This window comes from Cottoperca gobio, chromosome 13, assembly GCF_900634415.1.
Source record: "Cottoperca gobio chromosome 13, fCotGob3.1, whole genome shotgun sequence".
Lineage (NCBI taxonomy): Eukaryota > Metazoa > Chordata > Actinopteri > Perciformes > Bovichtidae > Cottoperca > Cottoperca gobio.
In genome coordinates, this window is record NC_041367.1 from 25,106,087 (window position 1) to 25,123,286 (window position 17,200).

The following is a 17,200-nucleotide window of genomic DNA, read 5'->3' on the forward strand; positions in this document are numbered from 1 at the left end:
GGTATCCCAGAAGACAGATGTACTTTACTGATGCAGAACGTTTTCTCCAGTTAACAAACCTGATGTTTCACAGGTTTAACTAGTGGAATATCATTTCTCACACACAGCTCATAGCCTGCCGTAAGTGTTAAAACTGCAGCAGCTTTTACTTTCCTTGCCTGTAGGTATCGAGGGTTTTCACTGAACCTGGTTTCATCTTGTTTAACATCAATGACAGTTTGTCCTTGATTCTCTTTTTTAAATTTGACTTTATGATGAGGTTAGAGAATATTTGCATGGTATTTGCGGTCTATTGTTATCATTTAAGGAAGATGAATTTTTGGAGACATACAGAAATGTGTTAAACTGAGATACTGATGGTCAAAAAGAGAGATAAGGCATAACATGAGGAAACTGTTCAAGAGAGATACAGAAACATAGATAGAGGTGTATGGTGAATATGAGAACAAATGCAAAACAGAATATGGAGAGAGAGAGAGACCGATAAAGATAATGAAAAGGAAGAAAGAGAAAGACAAGCGGTAGGGAAGTGAGGGAAGCGTTAGGTGAAGAATTAACAGAAAGTAAAGGAGTCAGAGAGACAGATGGAAGGAGAGACAGTAAAGGGAGATAAAATAAAAGACATAGGTAAACAAAGACGACAGAAAGAGAAAGAAAAACCGACAGTGACACAGACAGACGGAGGTGAAGAATCAAAGGCAGAGATAGACAAACTGAAACAGAGAGACAATTTGTAATCAGCCCATGTCGGCTCCATTCCTCCTCTTCCTCCCATCCTGCAACCCCTCCTTTTCTTCCTCCCATCCCTCCCTCCATCCACCCTCCAACACGCCAAAGCTCCTCTGCTGCTGCAGTACAATCAACCACCAAGAAAAGAAAAATGAATCAACCCAAAATAAAGAGAAACCGAAACAATGAATGCAACAGTGGGGGCTTTGTCTCGTGTGGCTGAACGTGGCTCAAACAGCTGGGTAGAATCCAAGAAACTCACATTTATTAAAACTATAATGTCAGTTTAAAGCTGCAATGTTGGGGATTTTTATTCCTCACTGTATTGCTGTTTAATTAATCCTTAAATCCTGTTTAATGACTCTTTTCCAGTGAATCCATGGTTGAGATGATCAGTGTATTGTCTGACCTACGTTTTCTCCGAATTCAGGCCATCCTTCCCATCAGCCTAGCTTTGGCTAAATCCAAAAGTCTTCCTTTCCCCACTTGTAAAATCGGGGAATTAAAGGCGGGGTGTGTTCGATAATAACTAGTTCATCCAACGTGTCATCTGACCACACTGATAGGCTAAAGTGTTCATACAGCCACACTCGAAGGTGTAAGAAAAAGCCGGCCATCAAAGAGAGGGACGAGACACAATAATTGTTCATTTATGGCACACACTTTCGGACAATTTCACTTGCAAGGCATTCATGGTGTTCACAGGTAAATAATAAAAAATGAGAGAGAGGTGCAAACCCAGCCTACTATCTTGCCTCCAGAATTACAGATTGTTCGTTTCGGAAAGTCGCAGAAATTGTCGGCCCCTCCTACCCAATTCCGACCTTTGAGTGTTGCAAGTGGAGGGGGTTTCAGATGTTGTTCGATGGGAGTAAACCTGTGCCTTGACAGGTGCCTCCCCAGCAAGACTGTGATTGACTAGCTACTAGCCCATCCAAGCTAGTAGCTTGGATTGGATTAAGAACTTTCATATTCATGAAAACAAGTGAAGTTTGAAGCCCGTGCTTGCTGCACATGTTTCCCATCAAGATTTGAAGTGATGACAGAAAGCACTTCAGACACATTCGGAAGTCTGTCTGAAGGCCTCAGTCTTCCAGTCCAGAAGTTGGATTTTAGGATTCAACCTCTAGCTCAGTTTCGCTCTGGATGAACAATGCCATCAGTTTGGTTTGTGCTCTAAAGTATTTTCAAGATATTTACTTTCACATGCAACCTGGTAGCTCATGTAACACAGATTACAAGTTAGAGGCTGAAAGTCTTGTCACTACTGGTCTAATTTATATTATTTATATTTAAAGATAGACTAGTTTTAGTGCCAAAGAGCAACCTTGAATCACACAATTCCAACAAGCTCACTGTTGATTCTTTGAAATCAAACATATTTTAGCCTTCAATAACGTAGTTTATCAACATTATCCACATAATGACTTTAAGAAAAGAGTCTAAAAATACTTTTGGGATTTTCTTTTGCAGAAAATAGAGCCAAAACTTGAGAAACAAGAGTAACAATTAAACAAAACAAAAATGTAAGGTAATTTCAGACAAAAATAAGTAAGAAAAACAAAATGTTTGAAACGTGTAGAGAGACTACTGGAATAAAACAGAGCAGAGCAGTTTCTACTGCTGCATGTGAAACATTTCGACAAATCCAGCCATCAAATGTTAAATTATTGATAAGCAGAATATAAGATCAAGAGCTTCATAATCTCTGTCCAAATTCAGCTGCCAATGTGACTTTCCAAACAGCCTGAGCAAACATGTTGCTAAATGAATGAAAGCTGTTCATCGTCTACAAACTGCAAACACAAACTGAAGAGCCGAAATGCCCAGCGTTGAGCCGCTCTATTGGTGCCCTCGTTTGTAATGGATGAAGGATAGGTTACTCACTGCTGAGGTCCAATGAACTCTGAGAGATAAATCATTCAGTTCAAGCTAAAAACTAACTGACATCTGCAGATAGCTGAAAGTATATAGTGTTCTTGGTGTTGGCTAACAAGGCATATTATGCAGCTGCTGAATTACACTTTGATTCTAATATAGCCTGATAGTGAGGTGGAAGTGTTTATTTCTATCTTTAGGCTACGAGGAAGCAGAGTTAATGACTTGTGTTAGAGCTAACAGGCTAGCAACTCAGAATAGTAAACAAGAGACATTAAGGCAGGAGGAGGAGGCCACTCATGGAACAGAATAGTCGCAGAGCTCATCAAATAATGTATACTTGCAGGACTGCTGCATCTATGTTATCAATTTTTGAGATTTGGCAAAGCTGTATCCTTGAGCAACTTGGAAGCGGACTTGGATCAAAACAGCAAGAGAGAGTAATCACATGCTTCAAACAGTCTGCTTGCCATAAAGCTAATAAACCATGCCTCTACTCAAGTTGGCAAAAACGTACTATCTGCTTATAGTGGCGAGACTGGTGCCAGTTGACCCTGTGAAGAGCATGACAAACAATCTGCAAGAGAGCACAGAAGATGATTATTCAGTTTTTCCTGGGCGTTTAGACATCGTCATCTCATCCCTACTTGTCATATTTTGTTCATGCGTAGTTAACGTTGTGAAACAATCGCAATTAGGTTCAGGCATCAAAACTACTCGGGTCGGGTCAGAAAAAAGATCATGGTTTGTGTTAAAATAAGTATGTTTGTTACATAAATTAAGCTACTGACGTAAGAATATGTGAACCAGTGACATAACGTCACGTGACATAATGTCGTCAGTAAAAATAATAAAAAACGCACATGTTGTTGAGAATGTGTTGTTTCAGGTACAAGTGAGATAATGAAATATGATCCAGGAAGGCTGGTTTGAGTGAAAGATTCATGACTTTGAAGGTTCATCAGACACATCTCATTAGTTTATATTACTATGACATAGGATTGCGCAGCTCTGGAAAGTTATCATGTTGAGGATCATTCTATCTTTCATACCGACAATTGCAAATCAAACAGTATAAATACACCACTCAAATTGTCAGGAATGTGTGATGGCGTGTATTTTTGGGCCAATGCAGCACCAGATGATGTCCTGCGGCAAAATTTGACCTAGGTTTAACTGTTTTGTCGAGCAACGCCAAAATGGCAGCCAGTCAACCAGTAAGCCATCCAGTCAGTTGTTGCAATATCATAGTGAAAATATCTGGAGCATGTGATGTATGTATTTGCACTTCTCTCTATCTGTCTGTCTGTCTGGCTAAGTTTTCCACCCTCAATCTCCCCTGTGTGACTGTTTCTCCACCTGAGTGCCTCTCTGTCTGCATCTCTCTGCCTCTCTTTAGTCTGACTCACCTTCTCCTCTGAGAGTGTGTGACTATGTTCACTAAACGTCTGGTCTCTTCACAGTGTCTCACAGCTGAACAGGCGGTTACTCCACATCAGCGTGTGACTCACAGATTCGTTGATGTGATTCATTCATTAAATTCTCTAAAAGTGTTACAACCAGGCAGCAGTGTTTAAAGGGGAAGTTTGGTGATATTCTACATTTAATATTGTCAACAAATTTAACTAAAAAAACACCAATGAATTGATCCTATCATCAAGTATTCTGATATATCTTCTTCCTCTGTGCTATAGAGCTACATTGTTGTCCAAAACCATTAAAAATACATCAATGAACCACGCTGTTACACTGGCTGCCATGTTCCTTCATTACACACTGAACTTTACTTTGACTGAATCCCACATGCACCGTCACACCATGCCACAAATACTCACTAGACTAGAGCACCAAATGTGGATGAATCAACCGCTGCAAACTAGTCCCCAACGCATGCATTATTTCCTACTGTTTGAGTAATGTTTGATAAAAACTAGAGTGAGCAGCTGTTTAAGGAAATGACTGACCTGCATCAAAATGTTGCTTAAAAAACACGTCTGAACTGGATGAGACAGTAAATTATTTAAAATATTTGGACAATTACCAGGTCAGGGCTGTTCATATGTGGTTTTGGAACACAAGCTGATGAAAGTTAAGCAGCAAACTCCTGGTTTAGAAACCAAGGTCTTTAGATTTCTGCTGTCTGGTGCAAGTTTTGCATCTCCAAAAACCTCTTCAGCCATTAATTTTCAAAAGAATGTGTGTGTCCCACATCAGATCACACAGGGTGTGAATTTTGGAAGTGTGACTGATTAGTAGACATCATAATTGCATTGCATTTCCCGTGGAGATTCTTCTATTTTGTTACACTTCATTTCGCATTCAATACACAGTCTAGACCAGACTAATTGAGTGTCTATGGTGTTGATTCAGACTATTAACCATCTGCTCATTTTCCTCTCTCTGTCCCTCTTCTCATCCCTCTTTCTCACCCCCACTACCTCCTCTCCTCCCTGTTTCTCTTTTCTCTGCAGGAGTTTGGAGGACTAGTAGGATGCTGAGTATATTTCCTCCTCACCATTGTTCTCCACCCTGCTCTTCGTGACCTGAGAGCAACAACACAGCGGGAGGAACGAAACACCAAAAAGAGAGAGGAAGAGGAGGGCAGAAGGCCAGGGAAGGAAGGAAGGAACACACTTTTTTGTTGTTGTTTGTTTTCCCTTTCCCAAATGGCGGCAACAGAGGCCAGCGCGGCGCCGGTGGTCCAAGAAGATGGGAAAACCCCTGAGAGCAAGCCGACGGAGGCGGAACAACCGGCTAAAAACGCCAACGCAAACTCAGAGACTGTCAACAGCGAAGTTGTCGATAAAGATGGCACTGCTGTCAACAGTGAGGTTGTCGATAACAAAGAAACTGTGAATAATGACACAGCGGTGGTGACAGGAGCCGAGGAGGGAGAAGCAGCAGTGAGCGGGGAGGTGGCACCTCCTCAGAGCTCGGAAAGTGCCTCCTCTGCTGAGCCTAAGACCTCATTCCTGGACTCCTTCCTAAACAAGAGCGGCCTGGGAAAGGTGATGGGAGGAAGGAAGAAGAAAGAGCAAAGCACAGCCCCTGGAGGAGGAGAGGAGAACGCAGCTGAAGGAGGGGAGAAAGATGGAGAGAAAGGAGCCGAGGAAGCTGCAGCAGCTGAGGGAGGAGCAGAGGGAGGTGCAGAAGGAGATGCAGCAACAGAGAAAGCTCCGGAAAACGGAGAGAAGGAGGAGGAGAAGAAAGCAGAGAAGGGCAAACCGGCGGAGACTAAATCCACAGTTCGAGATCTAATCAGGAAGCCAGTTGCGAGGATCTTCTCCCATCGTAGCACCGAGAAGAAGGACGGCGCCGCCGCAGAACCCCTGAAACAAGTAAAGGTTCGATCCAAGTCCCTGGACCGTCTGGAAGATCCTGAAGCACTTAATGCCACTGCAGATTCCACCATAGAGGAGGGAGGAGCAGCAGAGGGAGGTGCAGAGGGAGGCACAGAGGGAGGCGCAGAGGGAGGCACAGAGGGAGAACAGAAAGCACCGTCCTCCTCGGCAGCCACCAAGCACATGAAGCGCTGGCACTCCTTCAAGAAGCTCATGGCTCAGAAGGCTCACAAGAAGAGCGGTGGAGGAGAGGATGTAAAGGAGGATGGAGCAGAAGGAGGAGAAGGAGGTGGAGACTCCTCTACGCTGGACTCCAAGGAGTCGGGGCAGAAGAGGTGGAAGCTGAAACGCTCCTGGACATTCCAGGGCCTGAAGAGGGACCCGTCCATGGTCGGCATCAGCGGAAAGGCCAAGGGCTCCGACAAAGACACTGCTGACAACACAAAGCCAGAAGAGGAGGCAGCGGTGGGAGGAGCTGAGGGAGGAGAGGAGGCTAAGGCTGACGGAGAAGCAGAGCAGGCCAAGACAGAGGAAGGGGAGGAGAAGGTTGAGGGAGGTGAGGAGGAGAAGGCAGCAACAGTAGGAGGTGGGACTGTGACGCAACACGCCAACGAGATCTGGACCTCCTTCAAGAAGCGTGTCATCCCCAAGTCCAAGCGCGCCAACACAGAGTGCACTCCCAGCGGGGAGGAGGATGCAACTGCAGCTGCCGCCTCAGGTGAGATGACGCCTTACAAAAGAGCAGCATCTGGTTGGGGCCACTTGTCACATTTAAGATGTCTGTGAGTTGTTAGCAGTTTCACCAAAGTCTCCATAGTCCCTATCACACAAGCAGTCTATACCTGAAATGTATAGGAACATTTCCAGCATGGAAACCACTTGGGAACCACTGCTGTACAGATACTTTGGCAACCATCAATCCAAGTATCAATCCCTATTGAGTTTTTGTTTCATGCTAATAATCATTTCATAAGAAACTGTAGAACAAAACCTTACATATTGTATGTAGTCAAGATAGTAATCAGTTCAACAGGGTTTGCCATGGCCACCATTAGAAAATGTAGACTCAGAAGCTGACAGTATGTTTACATACCTGTTCCTTTCCAGGGAGCAGAGACAGAAGTTAGTGGTTTGCTAACCCTGGGGAAGGCAATGTATTTGAACATTCTCCCAAATAGAATATTCAACATCTGATGTGAAATATAAGTCACTCACTGTTTTTTTTTACTGATTTTCAATTGAGAATACACCTTTTGGAGGAGATTGGTGTCAACTCAATACATTTTTAATTCCTCTTTGTGATAAGCTCATCTTCCCTCAAAACAATGTAAAGCAAAAGATGTACAAGAAACACAAATGAGTTGCTGATTATGAACCAGAGTTGCTTTAAAGTAGTTGTTGCATTGCAATTGGTATTATTTCAAGCCAGACATTTTTCTTAAGAGCTGCTACATGGAGTAAATAGTGGACTTACATCCATCAGGTGCTCACCATCTTTATCCATACCAATTTAAAAAAGGGCTCCCATAGTAGCCAAAAAGTAATTGTAGTTATAGTTATCATTATGCTTGTGAAAATCATGAAATCACCTATTATAATTTTTTGAAAATCTCACAAACAAGCTTTAATCTCAAAACTCTCTTCTTCCCTGCAGGTGAGGATGGAGCAGCAGAGGAGGGCAAAGAAGGCAAGTCAGCCAAGGCCAAGCGCACACATTTTGGCCGTGCAGTTTCCTTGAAGAACTTCATCTTGCGAAAGGGCAAGTCTACTAGTGTGGACATGGGTGAGGGCGCCAAGGAGGAGGAAGAGGAGGCCACGGAGGGAGGAGAAGCAGAAGAAGATGTGGAGAAAGGAGCTGCTGACGGTGAAGTTGCCACCGAGGAGATCAATGACAAAGATGCAGTGGAGGCCGAGAAGACACCAGCAGCCGAGAAGACGCCGGCGGCCGAGACCAGAGAGGAGGCGGTGAAGGTGGTGGAGAAGACCCCAGCCGAAGCTCTGGTGACCAACGGTGAGAATGGCTGCTCCAACGGCACAGGGGAGGAGAACGCCACACACAATCACCAGGAAGAGGAGAAAACAACAGGGGGAAGCCCCATGAAGAAGAGCAAGGAGGCAGGAGGAGCGAAAGAGGAGGCCAACGCCAAGATCATCAACGCCACGGCAGTCGTGAACAGCGGTGAGTTAGAGCACGCCGACCGGGACTCTGACGAGCCACAACACAGCAGCAGCAGCAAAGAAGGAGACACTAACAACAGACAACAACAAGTACCAGTACTAACAAACGATAGCAGTAAACAAACAAAAAACAGCAACTGTCAAGAACCTGAGCTAGCACTAGCCGTTAGCAGGAAGGGAGGGGAGGCAGAGTCTCCACAAAATGGAGGTTGTCACGATGGTGCAAAGTCATGTGACCAGGGAGAGAGGAAAGGGGAGGAGGAGGAGGAAGAGGAGGAGATGATGAAAAGGGATCTTCGAGAGGCAGCGGTGACCATCGTTCAGAACGTGATGTCAGCAGCAACTGACCAATTAGAGAGGGAGCTGTGCGTTGACAACGGTTTGAATGGGTGTTATGATGCTGACATTCGATACTAAGAACACACATGATAACACAAACACATTTATGCACACATGTATGTGGAAATGCACTGTTAATGTAAGTTAATACTTGCATGAAATACACTTAAATGTGCCAAATGTTACACATATTAGCATACGACAGTACACATACACACATGCAAACACATGTTAGAGGAATAGTTCAACTTTTGGGGAAATTTGTTTATTCGTTGTTTTGCAAGAGTTAGATGGTAAGATCAATATTAATGGTCGATGTGTTAAGTAAAAATCTGGACTCAGGACGCGGTTAGCCTAGCTTAGCATAAGAACGGGAAGCAGGGAATCAGCTATTTTGGCTCTGTCCACTCTTAGTGATCTTTAGAGGTTCTCAATAGTTTTTCAGCCAAGGACCCCTTACAATATAGAGATTATACCGGGGACCTCCTTGTGTATGTCCCTTGGAATAATTTGACGTAACCTATATTTTACACTTCTATTGTCTTAGTTATAGTATGTGAAAGAATAACATAATATAAATGTATTAGAAAGATTTGAAATGTGTAAAAAAGTAAAAATAATTACAGCATCTCAACACAGATTACCCATAAAACAAGGCATTTAACATCAATTAGCTGCAAGTAACACTGTACCTAAACAACAAACATATAAATAAAAAAGGTGCCACTGCTTAAGGCCCCGATAAGACAGAAAATGCAAGGTGCCTTTTTTGTTCTTTTCTTTTGAAGACAGAAATTATTTTTGCATTTTCTGCTGCATCTTTCTTTTTTTTGCTAGGCAACTATCGAATAAGTGCTAAAGTTATCTTATTACAAACCATGAACTGTACACTACCTAATATTTGTTGGCTGCTTGGTAACAAAATCAGACATTGGGAAAGACGCAAATGACATTGGGCGTTTTTCCGGTCTGAGTTAAAGATTTTTCAACTCGAGGTGTTGCAAATACACGAGGTGCACAGAGCAGAAAAAGGTGAGTAAAATCACGCTTCACTCTCATTGAAAGAAATTACAAAAAGCCGGACCAGGCTGTTTAAACGACCGCTGTCTGATAAGGGCCTTAGAAATATCGGTAGCTGTATTCTTTTAAATTTAAGATAGTCAGGCTGGCTGAATTCCTCTGCTTCCAGTCTTTGTGCTAGGCTTACCACATCCTGACTCCAGCTAAGCTGCAGACACATAAGCAAAGGTACTGCCTTAACACAAATATACATAGGCATGTCAACTTTTCTGAGTGATTGCATGATACAAACTAGTTCTTCCTAAATCCCTTTAAAGACATTGTAGTGTAGTTTTCAAATAAGTGTTTGGTAACCTGTACATATCCAGGAAGTATTTGATAGAAGAGAGAAAGAGAGATGGAGAGAAAGAAGCATCTCTTTAATTTAGTCCTGCTAATTTAAATATAACGTCATGTTCATGAACAGCCAAACAGCTAAACCATTTAACCATAACTCAGGTGGTGAGTGCGGATTGCCAGGGCAGCTGGATGGTTGGAAGCTGACTGTTCATGAACATGTGTAAGAATGTAAATATCACATTTACTGCTCCATGGCAGAGCCTGTCACAGTGCAAGCCAACTACAGACCCCATGAAACAGTCCTCCAAGAGGAAATGTACACGTTTGAGTCTTAACTTTTATTTGGTGCAGTCTGTCATGACCTCCACACATGAATGGATTAAGCACTGATGTGAGGAAATACAATGATGGAGAGCAAATATATTACATCTCCTGACATTTTAGCTTCTTTTTTTTTCATCTAGAGGCGTTTTTTCTGAGCTCTTTTCCAGCAAAGCTTCACTTGTCATTTATATCGTTTTACACGTTCCCACCTGGGAGCCGAAGCTCGAAGCTGCTGGACCCTCAGCAGGAGGAGGTAAAGTGACTGTGAACCAGAAGGCGCTCTGTTCCCTCCATTATTTATCAAACCCAGCCTCCCACTCCATTCAAGTGCAGCGTGAGGCTCGGTGTCCGGCAACCGCCTCGCTTTGATCCCATGCAGCCCAACAGATGTTTTCAGGGAGCGCCGCGGCTCCAGCTGTTGCCGTGCGATTTACTGGAAGCCTCTTTGAAGCTCAAACTCTTTTGCTAAAATTGAACTCTGTTCAACACCTATTGGCTTACTGAGGCCTGAAACTGTGTCAAGCTCTCCACGCACCAGTAACTGCTTTTTACAGAAAATAATATTCAATACAAGCTGAAAATCACATCTGCTACACCATCAAATGTCCATTACTAAATGAGATGCTGTGCAGCCCTTCGAGCCCAATACACAATCGATATAGCTACTTCTGTAAAACAAAAGAAAATAGACTTAAAACCTAAAAAGTTAGTTCAGGTAACGGTTGCGCAAGTGAAATGCGAACTGTTACGCCTGTGTGATTTAAAATCGTGTATTTCTTCCATAAAATGATTCAATTAAGTGTACATTTTGTCAAACTTACTTTCTTTACATATGCAGCCCTACCTTTCTTCCACAATATATCAGTATCTATTGCTAATAGGCCCATGCACCATCATTTTTTGATGGAAATTATTTATTGATAAGAAAATATTACATCGATTTTTGCAAATATGATTCTTGTCTCTACGCAATCGAAGTCTTCCAAGCCAACACTGTTAGTCAGTTCACTGTAAACTGTTGCTAATGCATTTCACTTACAATAAGAGACTTCACGTTTTAATTGGACTGGGCATTTCTTCCTTCTTTCTTGTTGTTCTCCATGGCAATGCTGAATGAGCCCAAGCTGCAGTGCCACCAAAATGATTATTATCTCAGGAACATTTTTGCAAGATTAAATTAATTTACCGAGTAAACACAGACCATTTTTACTACAATAGATCAAACTGAGCATGTAATTATGTTTTCAAAGGGAAGTAAAGTACACAGTATGCTCAGCATCCATGTCCATTATGCGAGACATACAGGCAAAAAAAAATTCTGTACATGAGCATGAGCTGGCCAATTTTGAGAGTTTGGCCAATTTCTTTTTCATAACATGAGTGGAAAGAAATACACATAAAGGGGTTTATTTAACTAACTAATTTCTCCTAAATTCACCAAAATGTAGCATTACATAATGCCTTGTTTGCATATTTAAACATAACATTTCAGAAAACTTGTAGCCTAATGCAAAAAAATTATTTGTACGTTTTTAACTGGGGAAGTTTCATGGTGATATCTAAAGATTTCCACCCTGTTCATCTGTAATATCTTGCAAAATGGAGGGAATTTTACAATACATCTGTAAAAGTCCGATCTCATACTCAGAAACGCCAGAAATCCCCGTTTCAGTAGTACTTACATACACCATTCTTCCGCTGATAGGCAGCTGTCTGCTCGCTCTAACTAGCTGTAGCTTAGATAGTTAGCTCTCTGTTTGCTGTGGAAGAGAAAAGCTGGTTTAGCAGACATCAATAGAGTTTAGTCCATCAACGGATTAGAGGGCAAAATCAAAGTGTTATGGAGCCTCTTCAATGAGCTAGATTAACTAGCCTTGCCTGTCGTCTCTCTCTCTGGGGGGAAGTAAACAGAGAGACAGAAGACATACCAGTAGATGGTCAGGTTATTTGATTTTAGGCGAAAAACCTTCTCCTTGAGGTCAAGAGTCTGTCAGCTCTGAGCACAAAGTACAGTCAAAACATAAAAGACAAATAGAAAAAAAAAAAAAAAAAGGCACAAAAACAGGTACATCAGGACAAAGGGAGAGACAGACAGGCAGAAAGACAGACAGTTCCTGGTAGTTATCATGTGATGATGATGATCCTGCATTATAATGTACAATACTTTCTCATGAAACTGTTGTGTTGTTGTTGTTGTTTGCTTTGTGTATGTCCTTAACATAACATAACTTAAACTAACCCAACACTAGAGAGAACAACATTTGTACTAATAAACCACTAAACACACATACAACATATGACCCTTTTTATATGACTGTTTATTATTATTATTATTATTATCCTTTTTCCAAGACCTATTTTTTAATACATTTTTTTCAATCTCTTCTGTTATCATTTACCAGACAAAAAGGCGGGAAACGTGTGAGGCCACACAAAGAGGATTAGAACTGCCCGGGATTCGCTGAGCAAGGAGCTCTGAGCCCCCGCCCCCCCTAACTCCTCCCCCTCCTTCCCCTCCTCTCTCCCTTCATCCCTCTCCTCCTCCTTCCTCCTGAATAAACAGAGTAATCACGTGTTAACAGAACACCATTGTGAGAAAGAGAGAGAGATTGAGAGAATGAGAAAGATGCAATTCATGTAGATGAGAAGCGAAAAATAATAATAATTACTCAGAAAGCAATAATTCAAGTCCCCCATCCCCCCATCCCTCCATCCCTCCATCCATCCCCTCCCCCTACATGCATACATACATACAAACATGTACATCCAGTGTTTTTCTTTTTTTCTTTGCTTGTCTGTGAGATTTTATATTGTCTACGAGAGAAAAGAAAAATGCAGAAATGTAAAAAATGAAAATCGAGACATTACACCCCCCTATTTCCCCCACCGCACTATTTTTCTCCTTGTCGAGCTACTTAACTCTGCTCTCTGTCTCTACCGACTCCTGATTGGTGGATTTAAATAAAAAAAATAAAAAAAAGACTTAGTTTTATATTGACGGCCATTTTGGTTTATAGTCCCCCTCAACCCCACTTCGCCCCCCTCTCCCTATCCGTCCCATTAGATATTTGACAGTACAGCAGGACCATGTTGCTACAGTATATAAACTGCCCTGAGGACTGCTACTTCCCAACCAACACTGCAATGTCTTCAGCTCTGTGTGTTTAATGTTTTTAGACTGTTTTATTGTGTACATGAATTAAAAAAAGAAAAAAACACCATCAAATATTAAAATCAAAATGTTTTTTTCTTTTTCCTCTTTGGTTTGGATTCTCTTGTTTTTTTGTTTTTTTAAACACATCTTCTCACTGTTACCGCATTCTGGCGATATGTTGTAATTAAAAAAAAATGATAATAATAATGATGATGTTTTGTTGGTCCAAGTTTTCACATGTCCGCTAGCAAATTGTCAAGAAAAGAATAGTACAATAAAGACTAAAATCTAACAACTAAACTGCAAGTCATTGTGGGGTTTTCTATTTTTATCTGGATGATGGAAGTGTTGCGTGCAGACGGACGGGTGCAGGGACAGGGCAGGGTGGGGCGTTGTGCTGGAACACCATTGGATGCTCATTAATCTGTGTATCGATAATCTCATCCTTTTACGTAATGGGTGGAATAATAGAAGATTTCTTTGTATTAAAGTAGATCTGTATGTATTATCTGGCAGCAGCCTGCTGGTGTTTCATGTAGACAGGCGGTGAAGTCCATATGCCAGTCACAGTCTCTTCACACCACCGCTGGTACACATTTATGTTTCACACATTCAGATAGAACTCTAAAAGGACACTGCGACCTTTAGCCTTTTAAGCACACCATGTTTTAGTGAGTTAAGTGTTTATTTTCCATTTTATTTAAGTTGTTGTAGCTGATTGTAAATTGTTTCATTCACATTTAGAAAGGACAGAGAATGTGCAGTTAGGAAAAGAAAGAAGGAAATAAATTATTATTATTATTTTCAAGGGAAAACCATGTACACTTGACCCCAAAGTCCAGTTTGTTTGCCTTGTGTAAAAACTGTATACCGTACTTGGGCACGTTTCGACTAAGTACTTGAAAAGGTGAACTCGAGTACCGTCCATGTGCACTCGGGTACTGTTTACATCAGGTGTAAAAACTGTATTAAAACACGGAAGTAAACTGCTACTTAACGCGAGTAGAAGTCAAGCCGTCGGTCTCATCCGAACTGCACGGCCATGAGTGATAAAGCAGGAAGTCATGCGAGAGGTTGTTTCCAATAAAAAAAAAAAAAATAGAAATAATACAAAGGTGGACTCCAATGTATGGGCTTGGTAGCTTATCTACACTGTAGCAACAACATAAACAAAAGTCACGTTGATCATGAGAGAAAATTATTAATGAAGGCAAGCGGTCAGGGAGTAAAGAGGGCAATCGTGCTCGAACAAATCAATAGTAATAATAATCTTTTACTTAAGTAAAAGTAGTATTACCACAATGTTACAAGTAAAAGTCACGCTTGTATATACATCATATATATTATAATATTGGATCATAATTATTAATGCATTAATGTTGCAGCTGGAGGACCTTTACCAGCTGCAACATTAACGTTTATTTTAACCTATAATAATACATGATCAATTATTTGTTGATTACATTTTGTATTACATATTATATATATATATATATATATATATATATATATATATATATATTATTTGGTATTTATATATATACGTATATATATACGTATATATATATATATATTCTTTGGTATTTTTAAAATTTTATTTGAAATTGCATTTTTGAAAGGAGATGCTGCTCATGTTCTTGATCATCTTAATTCAATAAAATAACATTTAATTTAGCGCCTGTATTATGAACGGTTTAGATTGTGTCATGCGGACAGTGTTTGTTGGTTTATATTTAAGGTTCAAAGTAGAATGTATTGTCATTCAGTATTCACGTTTCTTCAGTATTAAGAACAAATACAAAAGACATAAAACCACAGGTGGATTAACGACCGGCCTACCTGGCCCCTGTGTGAATTTGCTGTTATTAGCTATGAATTTGCAAGTCGTGGCCCCATTATGTTGTTATAATCTAACCCCCTGATCTGTCTGAATGGGGCCCCCTCCTTTTTTATTCTTATTCTTATTTTATTTATTTTTTTGTGACGTATCACTTGACTGTTTGCTCCTTCATATGTTTTAGTGTTAGGCATTAGTGAGATTCCTTACATCAACATAAAAATCCATTTTGCGTAGCTAACAGGGGCCCAGCTCTTGCAAAAATCAGTAAATGCCCTATTTAATGCCAGTGTTGGCGAGTGGTGAACTACATGTAATTAAACTGGCTGTCATGATCCTGGCTTTTAGTTTTTCTGTTTGCAGTTTTACTTTGTAAAGAACACTCAACTTGTGTCATGTCTGGTTTTACTTCCTGTCTCTGTGTGTTTTCCCACCTTTTGTGATTTGTTTGCCCTATTTTGATCCACCTGTGTCTAATCACCTGCTGCCCTTGTGTCTTTGCCTGCCTCCTCCAGCTGTGTCCTGTTCTTGTGATTAGTGTCTGTGTATATATATACCTGTGTGTCCCGTTGTTCCTGATCAGTTCGTCGTTTGTGTTTCCTGGTGTGGTCGTTCCTTCTGTGATTATTCCTGCTTTGATCCTGGTTTTCCCTTGTACCATTGTGCCTGCCTGGTTTATCCTATTTTGTTGTTACCTTACCCTGCTCCCTCAGTTTTGTTTTATACCAGTGTGTTGAATTCAACTTTGTTTATTAAAGCTCGCTTTTTGTTTGCAACCTGCCTGTGTGTACTGCGTTTGGGTCCTCTTTTTAATCGAACCGACCTAAAATGGACCCAGCATATCAGTTTGATGAACTTTATGAGCTTTCATATTTCCTCATATGTCTTCATAGAGAATGGAAAAGAGACCTCTTGTAGGGAGGTCTAATAGGCTGCTCTTAGGATGGCACCCAGGAAAGTGATAATTGATAAACCCTGGCTGAGGAGTTTTTGGCTGAGTGGCTTAGAGATTTCTTAAACGCCCCCGATTGTCAGCCTGATTTACAGCCGGTCTCCCAGTCAGCTAGTCACCGGCCTGTTAGCATTCAACATGCTAGCTACCACTTCATAAACCTTTGGTTCCTGACTCTGCAGTCTGCCAATCCTCCAGCTCCAGCCCTAAACCCATTCCTGAGAACTCTCCTGGCCCTTGAAGGTCCTTGAAGTCTCTGTCAGCCTTTCCAGACACCATTCTGTCTGCTTCTCTGCCTGAGTCTCCGCTGCCCAGCTCCTCGGCCAATATCAAGTTCGAGTCTCTGTGTCGGCGGTCCGGCCTTCACCTGACCCTGCTGAGCTGCGACAGACCTCAGTTTCTCCTGCAGACTCTGCTACCCCTGCTGTGCTGAAGGAGAACCCTAGATCCTGCAGCCGAGCCGTGGTAGACCCCTGATCAGGCTGCCGAGCTACAAACTCTGCTTTTCCCTGCTAAATGGCTGCAGTTCCCTGTTTCGGTGTCCCCTACCGAGCTGCAGCAGTTCCCAGCGCCTCCTGCCGAGCTGAGGCAGTTCCCAGTTATCCCTGCCAAGCTGCACCAGACTCTGCTTCCCACTGCTGAGCTGCGTCAGTACCCTGTTCCTGTTCCCCCCGCCGAGCTGCAGTGGTCACAAAATCATCCTGCTGAGCTGTGGCGGTACAGACTTCCTCCTGAACTTTCCCGACTTCGTTGGTGGTCCCGCCTCAGCCTTAGTCCTCCAGAAGGGTTTTGCCACCTACTTTGTCCTCCAGAGGGGCTCCTCTTTCGTCGCCAACCTTCTGTGCGGCCTTGGACGTCTTGTCACCCTCTAGTATGGTTCCGCACGCCTGGTCGCACTTTGCTGTAGTTCAACTTTTTTCAGTGTGCAAAGCAGCTTACCCTTCACTGTTTATTGCAGATACAGTGTTTAAGTCTATTACTTAATTTTAATTTTTCTCAAGAAAGAGAGGCTTTGGTTGGTTGATGATCCCGGTTGGCACAGGGAAATCCGAGGCAAAAGATTTATCTGGATGGCATGGGGAAACCCAACAGATTGGCAGAAACTACGG

General features: G+C 42.0%; 2 protein-coding genes across 2 annotated transcripts in view; one reads left to right on the forward strand and one right to left on the reverse strand.

Moving 5' to 3' along the window:
• Window positions 1–14,420, forward strand: part of LOC115017607 (retinitis pigmentosa 1-like 1 protein) — a 31,978-nt gene extending 17,558 nt beyond the window's left edge. The window contains exons 2-4 of the mRNA XM_029446230.1: window positions 5,079–6,666; window positions 7,603–8,127; window positions 12,551–14,420. Of these exons, the coding sequence (XP_029302090.1) occupies window positions 5,274–6,666; window positions 7,603–8,127; window positions 12,551–12,573 (1,941 nt within the window). The 5' untranslated portion in view covers window positions 5,079–5,273 and the 3' untranslated portion in view covers window positions 12,574–14,420. The remainder of the gene's footprint in view (window positions 1–5,078; window positions 6,667–7,602; window positions 8,128–12,550) is intronic.
• The window catches only part of LOC115017872 (transmembrane protein 87A), a 27,260-nt gene continuing 22,735 nt past the window's right edge, over window positions 12,676–17,200 (reverse strand). Inside the window, exon 10 of the mRNA XM_029446582.1 lies at window positions 12,676–12,699. Within this exon, the coding sequence (XP_029302442.1) occupies window positions 12,676–12,699 (24 nt within the window). The remainder of the gene's footprint in view (window positions 12,700–17,200) is intronic.